Source organism: Balaenoptera acutorostrata, chromosome 8, assembly GCF_949987535.1.
Source record: "Balaenoptera acutorostrata chromosome 8, mBalAcu1.1, whole genome shotgun sequence".
Classification (NCBI taxonomy): domain Eukaryota; kingdom Metazoa; phylum Chordata; class Mammalia; order Artiodactyla; family Balaenopteridae; genus Balaenoptera; species Balaenoptera acutorostrata.
This window is the reverse complement of record NC_080071.1, coordinates 14,460,077-14,473,711: the sequence shown is the minus strand read 5'-3', so window position 1 is coordinate 14,473,711 and position 13,635 is coordinate 14,460,077. Positions and strand designations below refer to the sequence as shown.

General features: G+C 40.7%; 1 protein-coding gene across 23 annotated transcripts in view; it reads left to right on the top strand.

Annotated features, from left to right (window-relative positions):
- Positions 1-13,635, top strand: part of NEB (nebulin) — a 215,554-nt gene that overhangs the window by 87,999 nt on the left and 113,920 nt on the right. For all 23 annotated transcript variants that reach the window (XM_057551795.1, XM_057551792.1, XM_057551794.1 and 20 more), the window contains exons 57-61: positions 6,798-7,109; positions 7,401-7,604; positions 8,085-8,189; positions 11,198-11,305; positions 12,942-13,253. In XM_057551795.1, the coding sequence (XP_057407778.1) occupies positions 6,798-7,109; positions 7,401-7,604; positions 8,085-8,189; positions 11,198-11,305; positions 12,942-13,253 (1,041 nt within the window). The remainder of the gene's footprint in view (positions 1-6,797; positions 7,110-7,400; positions 7,605-8,084; positions 8,190-11,197; positions 11,306-12,941; positions 13,254-13,635) is intronic.

The following is a 13,635-nucleotide window of genomic DNA, read 5'->3' as shown; positions in this document are numbered from 1 at the left end:
ATTTCTCTAAGAGGTGGGTCAAAAAGGATCTTGCTGTGATTTATGTCATAGAGTGTTCTGCCTATGTTTTCCTCTAAGAGTTTTATAGTGTTTGGCCTTACATTTAGGTCTTTAATCCATTTTGAATTTATTTTTGTGTATGGTGTTAGGGAGTGTTCTAATTTCATTCTTTTCCATGTAACTGTCCAGTTTTCCCAGCACCACTTATTGAAGAGGCTGTCTTTTTTCTCCATTGTATATTCTTGCCTCCTTTATCAAAAATAAGGTAACCATATGTGCGTGGGTTTATCTCTGGGCTTTCTATCCTGTTCCATTGATCTATATTTCTGTTTTTGTGCCAGTACCATACTGTCTTAATTACTGTAGCTTTGTAGTATACTCTGAAGTCCAGGAGCCTGATTCCTCCAGCACCGTTTTTCTTTCTCAAGATTGCTTTGGCTATTGTAGGTCTTTTGTGTTTCCATAAAAATTGTGAAACGTTTTGTTCCAGTTCTGTGAAAAATGCCATTGGTAGTTTGATAGGGATTGCATTGAATGTGTAGATTGCTTTGGGTAGTATAATCATTTTTACAATGTTGATTCTTCCAATCCGAGAACATGGTATATCTCTCCGTCTGTTTGTATCATGTTTAATTTCTTTCATCAGTGTCTTATAGTTTTCTGCATACAGGTCTTTTGTTTCCTTAGGTAGGTTTATTCCTAGGTATTTTATTCTTTGTGTTGCAATGGTAAATGGGAGTGTTTCCTTAATTTCTCTTTCAGATTTTTCAACATTAATGTATAGAAATGCAAGAGATTTCTGTGCATTAATTTTGTATCCTGCTACTTTACCAAATTCATTGATTAGCTCTAGTAGTTTTCTGGTAGCGTCTTTAGGATTCTCTATGTATAGTATCATGTCATCTGCAAACAGTGAAAGCTTTAATTCTTCTTTTCTGATTTGCATTCCTTTTATTTCCTTTTCTTCTCTGATTGCTGTGGCTAAAACTTCCAAAACTATGTGGAATAATAGTGGTGAGAGTGGGCAACCTTGTCTTGTTCCTGATCTTAGTGGAAATGATTTCAGTTTTTCACCATTGAGAACGATGTTGGCAGTGGGTTTGTCATATATGGCCTTTATTATGTTGAGGTAAGTTCCCTGTTTGCCAACTTTCTGAGGGTTTTTATCATAAATTGGTGTTGAATTTTGTCGAAAGCTTTTCCTGCATCCATTGAGATGATCATATGGTTTTTATCCTTCAGTTTGTTAATATGGTGTATCACATTGATTTGTGTATATTGAAGAATGCTTGCATTCCTGGGATAAACCCCACTTGATCATGGTGTATGAGACTTTTAATGTGCTGTTGGATTCTCTTCGCTAGTATTTTGTTGAGGAATTTTGCATCTATGTTCATCAGTGATATTGGCCTGTAGTTTTCTTTTTTTGTGATATTTTTTTCTGGTTTTGGTATCAGGGTGTTGGTGTCCTCATAGAATGAGTTTGGGAGTGTTCCTCCCTCTGCTATATTTTGGAAGAGTTTGAGGAGGATAGGTGTTAGCTCCTCTGTAAATGTTTGATAGAATTTGCCAGTGAAGCCATCTGGTCCTGGACTTTTGTTTGTTGGAAGATTTTTAATCACAGTTTCAATTTCATTACTTGTGATTGGTCTGTTGATATTTTCTGTTTCTTCCTGATTCAGTCTTGGAAGGTTATACCTTTCTAAGAATTTGTCCATTTCTTCCAGGTTGTCCATTTTATTGGCATAAAGTTGCTTGTAGTAGTCTCTTAGGATGTTTTGTATTTCTGCGGTGTCTGTTGTAACTTCTCCTTTTTCATTTCTAATTCTGTTAATTTGAGTCTTCTCCCTGTGTTTCTTGATGAGTCTGGCTAATGGTTTATCAATTTTGTTTATCTTCTCAAAGAACCAGCTTTTAGTTTTGTAGATCTTTGCTCATTTCCTTCATTTCTTTTTCCTTTAATTGTGATCTGATCTTTATGATTTCTTTCCTTCTGCTAACTTTGGGGTTTTTTTGTTCTTTCTCTAATTGCTTTAGGTGTAAGGTTAGGTTGTTTATTTGAGATATTTCTTGTTTCCTGAGGTAGGATTGTATTGCTATAAACTTCCCTCTTAGAACTGCTTTTGCTGCACCCCATAGGTTTTGGGTCATCTTATTTTCATTGTCATTTATTTCTAGGTATTTTTTGATTTCCTCTTTGATTTCTTCAGTGATCTCTTAGTTATTAAGAACTGTATTGTTTAGCCTCCATGTGTTTGTATTTTTTACAGAATTTTTACTGTAATTGATATCTAGTCTCATAGTGTTGTGGTTGGAAGAGATACTTGATATGATTTCAATTTTCTTTAATTTACCATGGCTTGATTTGTGACCCAAGATATGATCTATCCTGGAGAATGTTCCATGAGCACTTGAGAAGAAAGTGTATTCTGTTGTTTTTGGATGGAATGTCCTATAAATATCAATTAAGTCCATCTTGTTTAATGTGTCATTTAAAGCTTGTGTTTCCTTATTTATTTTCATTTTGGAAGATCTGTCCATTGGTGAAAGTGGGGTGTTAAAGTCCCCTACTATGATTGTGTTACTGTCAATTTCCCCATTTATGGCTGTTAGCATTTGCCTTATGTGTTGAGGTGCTCCTATATTGTGTGCATAAATATTTACAATTGTTATATCTTCTTCTTGGATTGATCCCTTGATCATTATGTAGTGTCCTTCTTTGTCTCTTGTAATAGTCTTTATTTTAAAATCTATTTTGTCTGATATGAGAATTGCTACTCCAGCTTTCTTTAGATTTCCATTTGCATGGAATATCTTTTTCCATCCCCTCACTTTCAGTCTGTATGTGTCCTTAGGTCTGAAGTGGGTCTCTTGTAGACAGCATATATATGGGTCTTATTTTTGTATCCATTCAGCCAGTCTGTGTCTTTTGGTTGGAGTATTTAATCCATTTACATCTAAGGTAATTATCGATATGTATGTTCCTATTACCATTTTCTTAGTTATTTTGGGTTTGTTATTGTAGGTCTTTTCCTTCTCTTGTGTTTCCTGCCTAGAGAGGTTCCTTTAGCGTTTGTTGTAAAGCTGGTATCCATTCAGCCAGTCTGTGTCTTTTGGTTGGAGTATTTAATCCATTTACATCTAAGGTAATTATCGATATGTATGTTCCTATTACCATTTTCTTAGTTATTTTGGGTTTGTTATTGTAGGTCTTTTCCTTCTCTTGTGTTTCCTGCCTAGAGAGGTTCCTTTAGCGTTTGTTGTAAAGCTGGTATCCATTCAGCCAGTCTATGTCTTTTGGTTGGAGCATTTAATCCATTTACATCTAAGGTAATTATCGATATGTATGTTCCTATTACCATTTTCTTAGTTATTTTGGGTTTGTTATTCTAGGTCTTTTCCTTCTCTTGTGTTTCCTACCTAGAGAAGTTCCTTTAGCATTTGTTGTAAAGCTGGTTTGGTGGTGCTGAATTCTCTTAGCTTTTGCTTGTCTGTAAAGGTTTTAATTTCTCCGTCAAATCTGAATGAGATCCTTGCTGGGTAGAGTAATCTTGGTTGTATTTTTTCCCTTTCATCACTTTAAATATGTCCTGCCACTCCCTTCTGGCTTGCAGAGTTTCTGCGGGAAGATCAGCTGTTAACTTTATGGGGATTCCCTTGTATGTTATTTGTTGCTTTTCCATTGCTGCTTTTAATATTTTTTCTTTGTATTTAATTTTTGATAGTTTGATTAATATGTGTCTTGGCATGTTTCTCCTTGGATTTATCATGTATGGGACTCTCTGCGCTTCCTGGACTTGATTAACTATTTCCTTTCCCATATTAGGGAAGTTTTCAACTATAATCTCTTCAAATATTTTCTCAGTCTCTTTCTTCTGGGACCCTATAATTTGAATGTTGGTATGTTTAATGTTGTCCCAGAGGTCTCTGAGACTGTCCTCAAGTCTTTTCATTCTTTTTTCTTTATTCTGCTCTGTGGTAGTTATTTCCACTCTTTTATCTTCCAGGTCACTTATCCGTTCTTCTGCGTCAGTTATTCTGCTATGGATTCCTTCTAGAGAATTTTTAATTTCATTTATTGTGTTATTCATCATTATTTGTTTGCTCCGTAGTTCTTCTAGGTCCTTGTTAAAAATTTCTTGTATTTTCTCCATTCTATTTCCAAGATTTTGGATCATCTTTCCTATCATTACTCTGAATTGTTTTTCAGGTAGACTGCCTATTTCCTCTTCATTTGTTTGGTCTGCTGGGTTTTTGCCTTGTTCCTTTATCTTCTGTGTGTTTCTCTGTCTTCTCATTTTGCTTAACTTACTGTGTTTGGGGTCTCCTTTTCGCAGACTGCAGGTTCGTAGTTCCTGTTGTTTTTGGTGTCTGCCCCCAGTGGCTGAGGTTGGTTCAGTGGGTTGTGTAGGCTTCCTGGTGGAGGGGACTAGTGCCTGTGTTCTGGTGGATGAGGCTGGATCTTGTCTTTCTGGTGGGCAGGGCTGTGTCTGGTGGTGTGTTTTGGGGTGTCTGTGACTTTATTATGATTTTAGGCAGCCTCTCTGCTCATGGGTGGGGTTGTGTTCCTGTCTTGCTAGTTGTTTGGCATAGGGTGTCCAGCATTGTAGCTTGCTGGTCGTTGAGTGGAGCTGGGTCTTAGCGTTGACATGGAGATCTCTGGGAGAGCTTTTGCCACTTGATATTACGTGGAGTCGGGAGGTCTCTGGTGGACCAATGTCCTGAACTCGCCTTTCCCACGTCAGAGGCACAGGCCTGACACCTGGCCAGAGCACCAACGCCCTGTCAGCCACACGGCTCAGAAGAAAAGGGACCAAAAAAAGAAAGAAAGAAAGAAAAGAGAAGAAAGTTATTAAATAAAAAATAGTTATTAAAAATTAGAAAATTAAAAAGTAATAAAAAAAGAAAGAAAAAAGAGAGCAACCAAACCAAAAAACAAATCCACCAATTAAAACAAGCACTAAAAACTATACTAAAAAAAATAAATAAATAACCAAAAAAAAAAAAAGAAAGAAAACGGATAGACAGAACCGTAGGACAAATGGTAAAAACAAAGCTATACAGACAAAATCACACAAAGAAGCATACACATACACACTCACAAAAAGAGAAAAAGGAAAAAATATATATATATCGTTGCTCCCAAAGTCCACCGCCTCAATTTTGGGATGATTCTTTGTCTATTCAGGTATTCCACAGATGCAGGTTACATCAAGTTAATTGTGGAGATTTAATCTGCTGCTCCTGAGCCTGCTGGGAGAGATTTTCCTTTCTCTTCTTTGTTAGCACAGCTCCTGGGGTTCAGCTTTGGATTTGGCCCTGCCTCTGTGTGTAGGTTGCCTGAGGGTGTCTGTTCTTTGCTCAGACAGGACGGGGTTAAAGTAGCAGCTGATCGGGTGGCTCTGGCTCACTCAAGCCGGGGAGAGGGAGGGGTACAGAATGCAGGGTGAGCCTGCAGCGGCAGAGGCCAGTGTGACGTGGCAACAGTCTGATGCAGGCCATGTGTTCTCCCGGGCAAGTTGTCCCTGCATCACGGGACCCTGGCAGTGGCGGGCTGCAAAGGCTCCCAGGAGGAAGCTTGCACACAGGGTTCTTGGTGGCTGCAGCAGCAGCCTTAGCATTTCATGCCCATTTCTGGTGTCCGCGCTGATAGCCACGGCTCATGCCTGTCTTTGGAGCTCGTTTAGGTGGTGCTCTGAATCCCTCACCTCACGCACCCCGAAACAATGGTCTCTTGCCTCTTAGGCAGGTCCAGACTTTTTCCCAGACTCCCTCCCAGCTAGCTGTAGTGCACTAGCCCCCTTCAGGCTGTGTTCACCCAGCCAAACCCAGTCCTCCCCGTGGCATCTAACTTCCGAAGCCCAAGCCTCAGCTCCCAGCACCCCCCATCCCAGTGGGTGAGAGACAAGCCTCTCAGGCTGGTGAGTGCCGGTCAGCACCAATCCTCTGTGTGGGAATCTCTCCGCTTTGCCCTCTGCACCCCTGTTGCTGTGCTCTCCTCCATGGCTCCAGAGCTTCCCCCCTCCCACCCCCCGTCTCCACCAGTGAAGGGGCTTCCTGGTTTGTGGAAACTTTTCCTCCTTCACAGCTCCCTCCCAGAGGTGCAGGTCCCGTCTCTATTCTTTTGTCTCTGTTTTTTCTTTTTTCTTTTGCCCTACCCAAGTACGTGGGGAGTTTCTTGCCTTTGGGGAAGTCTGAGGTCTTCTGCCAGCGTTCAGAAGGTGTTCTGTAGGAGTTGTTGCACGTGTAGATGCATTTCTGATGTATTTGTGGGGAGGAAGGTGATCTTCACGTCTTTCTCTTCCGCCATCTTGAAGGTCTCCCCTCATTTATTTTTAAAATAAGTTTATTTGCAATCTGGTGACAGCATAGCTTGTGTAATCTTCAAACAGAGAGCTTCTGAATATATGAGTTCACTTTTCTGTGTCTTAGTTCCTTCATCTTTAACCCGTGCTTCCCGGGGCACGACGGTGCATGCACGAGGCCACCCAGTGGTGACATGCTGACTGCCACCCCCCTCTGGAGCAGCACCCAGGGCCCTGCGGAGGCCGAACACATGAGGGCGCACGCTGGCTGAACGCAGGGTGACGCGGGGTCTGGCCGGGCACAGGGCCCTATTTTCTTTTTTGTATACATATACAAGCTTTATTTTCTAAATGGTTTACAAGATGCAGTCACACATATTATTTATATATTCGGGAGGAAGCATGTTTTTAATGAATAGGAAAATCGGAGCCTACTAATCATTTTATACTACAAGTTATACTAGGTGACAATCAGTACTTTTCTTCTTCTAGTTCAAATACAAAGAAGATTATCGTAAGCAACTTGGCCATCACATTGGTGCCCGAGCGATACATGACGACCCCAAGATGATGTGGTCCATGCATGTGGCCAAGATCCAGAGTGACAGGGAGTACAAGAAGGACTTTGAGAAGTGGAAGACCAAGTTCAGCAGCCCAGTGGACATGCTGGGGGTGGTGCTGGCCAAGAAGTGCCAGACCTTGGTCAGTGACATAGACTACAAGAACTACCTGCACCAGTGGACCTGCCTGCCCGATGAGACTGACGTCATGCACGCTCGGCGGGCCTACGACCTCCAGAGCGATGTGAGTACTGAGGATCATAGTGACGTGCAAAGATGGGAAATCAGTGAATTAACACCCCTTGGATAAGTGGCACCAAACTCACCAGCCCCTGCAAGTGGGGCATAACATTTCTTCTTTTCCTGTGAGTGTTAAATGTCAAACCCTCCAGACCGAAAAGGAATATTGTCTGATACCCTGCCTGTCCACCAAACTATGTTTTCAGGAGTGTTCTTACCTTATTTCATATCCTTTTGATGAAAATGTTTTCCCAAGCCAGAGATAAATATTCATTGGCTATATTTGTATCAACAGAATGTGTACAAGTCAGATCTCCAGTGGCTGAGAGGCATCGGCTGGGTTCCCATTGGCTCTTTGGATGTGGAAAAATGCAAAAGGGCAACTGAAATTTTGAGTGATAAAATCTATCGCCAGCCTCCAGACCAATTCAGGTTTACCAGTGTGACTGATTCTCCGGAACAAGTGTTGGCCAAGAACAACGCCATCACTATGAACAAGGTGAGCCTTCCGAGTTCAGAGAACCAAGGTAGGACTCCTAAAGCTAAACCAAAGGAAAAGAAGCATGATCAGGAGAAGAAAGAAATAGAGCAGTGAGCAACAAAAGATATCTGTCTATCTCTCTATATCTATCCACATCTGTCTACCTAATGTCAATGTCATTTATATTTTAACATTTACTTCAGTAGTTATTTCATGGTTTTGATAAAACGGTACATTTTTATGGAAAATCATCTCTGCATAAAAGATACTCTAAATTTCCTTTTGTTAACATACAATTCAGAGTATCAGAAGGCACTCATACATACCTGTTCTACTATGAACTGGTTACTTTACTTGAAGATACGTGTAAAATACATAATGTGTATAAAATACGTAACCTTTTGTTATTTCTCTTTATAAAGTTCTTGTGGCCTTGAAGTTTCGATTAACAATACACTGAAGTTTTTTCCTGATGACATTTTATGTTCTCCTTGCTAGCGTTTATATACGGAAGCCTGGGACAAAGACAAGACCCAGGTCCACATCACAGCAGACACACCAGAAATTACGCAGGCGAGAATTAACAAAATCAACTACAGTGAGGTGGGAGCAGATGCTAATTCTATGACATTTGCATGGCGTTTCATATTTCAATTAATCCATTCCATGGTGATGTAATACTAAATGACAACTTTGTAAAGAATGTCTTTTCTTACTCCGTGTGAATACCAACTCTTTCATTTCTCACTTACCTAAACATCAGTCTTCAAGTAACACATATTATCATTTCGGAAGTGCACATTATAAGAACAAATGATTTAAGCAGTAACCAGAAGATTAATTAGACCTTCCTCCTTTATTAATTTAAGAAATTAGCAATAGACCAAAATACGTTTATCTCCTCCTTATGCTAAATACATAGCTGTGCTAAATGTATTTTCCACATATGACTTATTTTTCCTAAATTGTACTATAGGGTCAAAATTTAAGATTTTTAATGTACAAGCTTTAAGTCAAGGATTAAAATCACAGTACAATCAAATAACACCAAGAGACAGACAGACACAGACAGAGAGGATCTGTCAATGTATAAATATATTAGCAAGCCCATTTCCTATTCACTTTCTGTGAGCATAGAGCCGTGTGCCCCCATATCAGAAGCACAGATGTTTAGGCTGAGAGGTCAGTCTCCTCTAGTGCAGGAGTCCCCGCCCAATAAGTCGTCATCCTGCCTTTGCTTAAGTGTTCTCAGTGACGAGGTGCTTATCTCATAAATCAACCTATTTGTTCTGGAAAGTTCCTTTAGAAGATGCTTCTCATGTATTGGGTCAATGGTTTCTCTCTGTAGACCCACATAATCCTCTAAGACCATGCAGAACCAAACTGTGCCGACTCCATAAGCGCTGTGTGCCTCCGCTGCCACTTCACCCCAGGTTCTCTTTCTAATCCAAACATCCCAAGCTCCTGGGCATTCCTCACATGACATCCCTGCTAGAATGTGACTCTCAGAACCAAACAAAATCCTGTGAGTGAGGAATGACTAGTGTAGATTACAGTCGACATTGCATTTCCTCTTCCCTCCATTTCTGCACTCTGTGCCTTGGGGCTCCTTGGGGCTATGTCACCGCTGGTGTGCGTGGGAGTTGGGGTCAACCAAAACCCTAAGACAACTTACATGGGCTTAAACTAGGTTTCCTCTACCTTGTATTTATACATTTGGCAACTTAGATCTCAGTTCAAAGATTGACATTTATCTCTCTGCATTTTTTTCTTAGAATGAGCCTATTGGTTTAAGCCTGTGGAGATTTTTGTGACTCTAAGATTCTGTCCGATGATGTATTAGTTATTTCTTCCAGCTTTGTGCTACCAGCAAGGAAAATATTGTTTCTTTGACAGCATAAATCAATAGCGTGTTACTCTTCTGCAGAATATAACTGAGAGAATTTAAATTGATTAGCCACCACCTTAAGTCATTTTATTTTTCAGGGGTGCAAACTATAATTTTAAAGCTTATATAACTAGCTCTTAATTGTCACCCCAAACTAAAATTGTCAAGTCCCACTCTCAAATCAAAAATAAGTGAATTTTCAGCTAAACCTGCACTATAGGTCCCATAGTGTTACAGGAAAGCGTGTGCTATATGAGCAGATATTTTAAGGGACAAAGGGTCCCTGTAACTAGCCACTCAGCCTTTCTGGAACTGTCAACTCTGTCTTTGCTGCAAAAGCTCAGAGATGTTGTATGTTGCCCTTGGTTTGAAGAGGCCCAGGAAGAATGCCTGAACTGATTGCCTAACCTGCCTGGTCTGCTTTCTCTGACTTTATCAGCTTAGTTCAATTCTATTGTGTTTCTTTCTCATTTAGGATAGGAAGATACCATGCAAATTTGATGATGTCACTCTTCCTCAAAGATTGTTGTTGGTTTCCCTTTTCCTATAGGATTAAGGACAAAGTTATCTTAGCACCAGGCCTTCATAGCCCGACTCCCAATTCTTTTCAGTCCTGTCCTGCCACTTCCCTGGGCACTGCGCGCCCCCCCGGCCCCCCCGCTTGATGCCCCTGCACATTCACTCCCCCGTACTTTGATTCATGGACGTTCCTCTGCCCTTGACCACCATCTCAGTCTATTGAAACCATATTTATCACTCAGGGTCCAATGCCAAGGTCATGCCCTCTGAGGAAACTTCCTGATTTTCAATTCAGAATAAATTGCTCCTTCCTAGAGCTCGTTCTTTCTTTTTTAAACATTCAATCTTTTTTTTAAAATATTATTTATGTATTTATTTGGTTGTGTGGGGTGTTAGTTGTGACAGGTAGGCTCCCCAGCCGTGGCTCGTGGGCTCCTTAGTTGCGGTAGTCAGGCTCCCCAGCTGCGGCCCCAGGGCTCCTTAGTTGCAGCTCTCCGGCTTCTTAGTTGCAGCATGCAGGCTGCCCAGCTGTGGCATGTAAACTCTTAGTTGCACCATGCATGTGGGATCTAGTTCTCTGACGAGGAATCAATCCCAGGCCCCCTGCATTGGGACCGCGGAGTCTTGTCCACCCCCGCGTCACCAGGGAAGTCCCGTGGAGCTCGTTCTTAATAATATGGTTAAAGCACCTTTCATGGTCTGACTTTTTGGCAGCTTGTTCCTCAGGTTATCAGTCTTTCCATCAGTTCTCCCAGAAACCTTGAAGATGGGAGAGGCCTCATATTCCTCTTTGTTTCCCAAGTACCAAGCACAGTCATGGCACAGAGTCGGTGCAGAATAAATGTGGATCAAATGAGTTTCCCTCCTGCCCACATTTTGCCACCCATGAGTCTCAGCTTAATTTTTCCACTTCTTTCCAAAACTGATTCATTGTTATAACTAAAAGTTTTAAAACCATGAATAATGTCTGTATATGGCTAATGTAACATAAGTTTTAAAATAAAAAAACAAAGGTGCCATGTTCCATATAGGTATCCTGTTTAAGTCTCAACTTCAGCCAAAACCGCAGAGAGCTTAGAACTCTCAAAAGTGAGATTATTACAGGCACCTACCCGTGTAGAACTTGGTGAATTATTTTAGTCCTCTGTCGTTTTTGGATGTGAATGTCAACATGCAACTGATTTTTTTTTTTGCCCAAATTTAGAGTCGGTATAAACTCGCCAATGAAGAAGCAAAGAAGAAAGGCTACGACTTGCGAAGTGATGCCATCCCGATCGTGGCAGCCAAGGCCTCCAGGGACATCATCAGTGATGTGAGTTGTCAGTTTTACTCCTAGTATGTGGTCAGTCTGAAGTGACGTTTTCACTGAACTAAATCTTCTAAAAGAACTTTCCTGGCCCTGTGGAAATATGTTCTGATGTATTTGTGTAGGGTTTTTCAAAAATCTAGCTTTGAGGGAAATGAAAAATTTGATGTTTACAAAAATGTTTTATAACCACTAAGTCACAGTATCTTCAGTGAAAGCTGATCCACCAGGAATAGAGAAAGATCCATTCATGTGGAATTTGTTAGAGTGTAGCTGCAGGCTTGGAGATGCTTATATAAAAATTGTCATAGTGCTTATAGAAAGTGTGACTCGTAAACTTAAGTTCTCTCAGTGAGAATCAGGGCCTAGCTTTATATAGCATTTTAATATACAATATTCAAAAAATGCATATGACACTTGCCATTACAATTCACCCTTGTAAGATCATGAAAAGAAGGCAGTTGATCAGTGCCAGACTAGCCCAAACTTGCACCCTTAGCACTAGCTCCTGGCTTGTGGCTTGTAACTCCCAGAATAAAACCATCATCCTTTCCTGGTACCTCAGGGAATTCTTGAGGAACAGACCACTGCTCTAAAAATCAAGACCCACTATTTGGGAATATGGTAATATGCTGCCCTTTATTTTGGAAGATCATATTAGTGACTCACTTTAGTTTACGTATGTTGGACCTTTCCTACAAATGGATTTATGCCAATAATAATATATAACAAAATAATAATAACCAAGAAGTGTTGAGAAATCTGTGCTAAGAATGTTATATGCATTATGCCACTTATTTTTCATAATTACCCTAGGATGTAAGATTGTGATTATCCCTGTTTTATGGGTTGCTTAAGCAACTTGTCTAAAATCAAACTCTTAGTAGGTGATGCAGTTGAAACTGCAGGCAACCTCATTCCTTCCCACTGTACTATATTGCCTCTGCTGACTCGTCTATACTTTCTCACTCAGTTATCTTTGAGACTAGAAGCATGTATTTTGGATAATTGGCTCGGATTCCAGGGCAACGTCTTTGGACATGGAATAACAACACTGTTGGTCCATGAGAGATGAGAACCCATGACTTTATTAGGAGCATGCTCTAAGCAACTGGGCTGCTAGGACAGCTTCCCTAGTATAACCAGTTTCCAAAATGATGCCAAAATTTGCCACCACCACTGAATGCCTGAATCCATTATGAAACAGGAAATTCTCTTCTGTTGCTACTGCAAATAGTCCTTGACCTTGACTTCATCCCCATAGGAACCGGACACTCATTTTACTACTTATTAAACACATCTTGTCACCAAGTGCATCTCTTTTCTGATGTACTTTTCGTGCCTAACCCATTTCTCCAAGTCCCTTGGTCCACATGGCCTCTCCACTGTGTGCATTTGCTGCCCCCGGGACTATTCCTTGTTACCAGGCCATAGGTGTTTTGGGGCATACACTACAATTATATGAATTCCATCTATTTTATTACCTCTATAAGCTTCTAGGGGAAAGGAAGGATATTGCCTTGAGTTAGTGCTTATTAGCAAAAGTCAACGTACAACAGTGATATAAGCAAGATGATTTTGTACAGGCTTGTGACCTCTACAGGCTTATAATAAAAATCTGATTTGTGCATTTTCATCTCAGTACAAATACAAAGATGGTTACCGCAAGCAGCTTGGCCATCACGTTGGAGCCCGGGACGTGAAGGATGACCCTAAGATGATGTGGTCCATGTATGTGGCCAAGATCCAGAGTGACAGGGAGTACAAGAAGGACTTTGAGAAGTGGAAGACCAAGTTCAGCAGCCCAGTGGACATGCTGGGGATGGTGCAGGCCAAGAAGTGCCAGACCTTGGTCAGTGACATGGACTACAAGAACTACCTGCACCAGTGGACGTGCCTGCCCGACCAGACTGACGTCATGCACGCTCGGCAGGCCTACGACCTCCAGAGCGACGTGAGTACGCCGTCCATAACAGGGCTGTGTGCAGACATAACTTGAACCATATGAACATTATCCGTTGTAAACAACCCATTGGCCTACTCAAGCTAGGATTTCTTGTCCATTGAATGAGATTTGAATCAGAGTATAGTTTTATTGCTTTATTGTGGATACATTACTAGGCTTTATAAGGAAGTGAAGTTTACCAACTGGACTTGGTCTTATAAAAATAAGACTGGAATTAAGCAATGTTAGAATTCAAGGTCCAACACAGGAAGATGTTTTATTTTATTCTTTTAAGGGGGAAAGAAATAACACATTTCTATTTTTAAAAATTACTCTGAAATTTGTTTTTAGCTTCCTTGCAAAACAGATGAGGTTATCATTAGCAGAATAC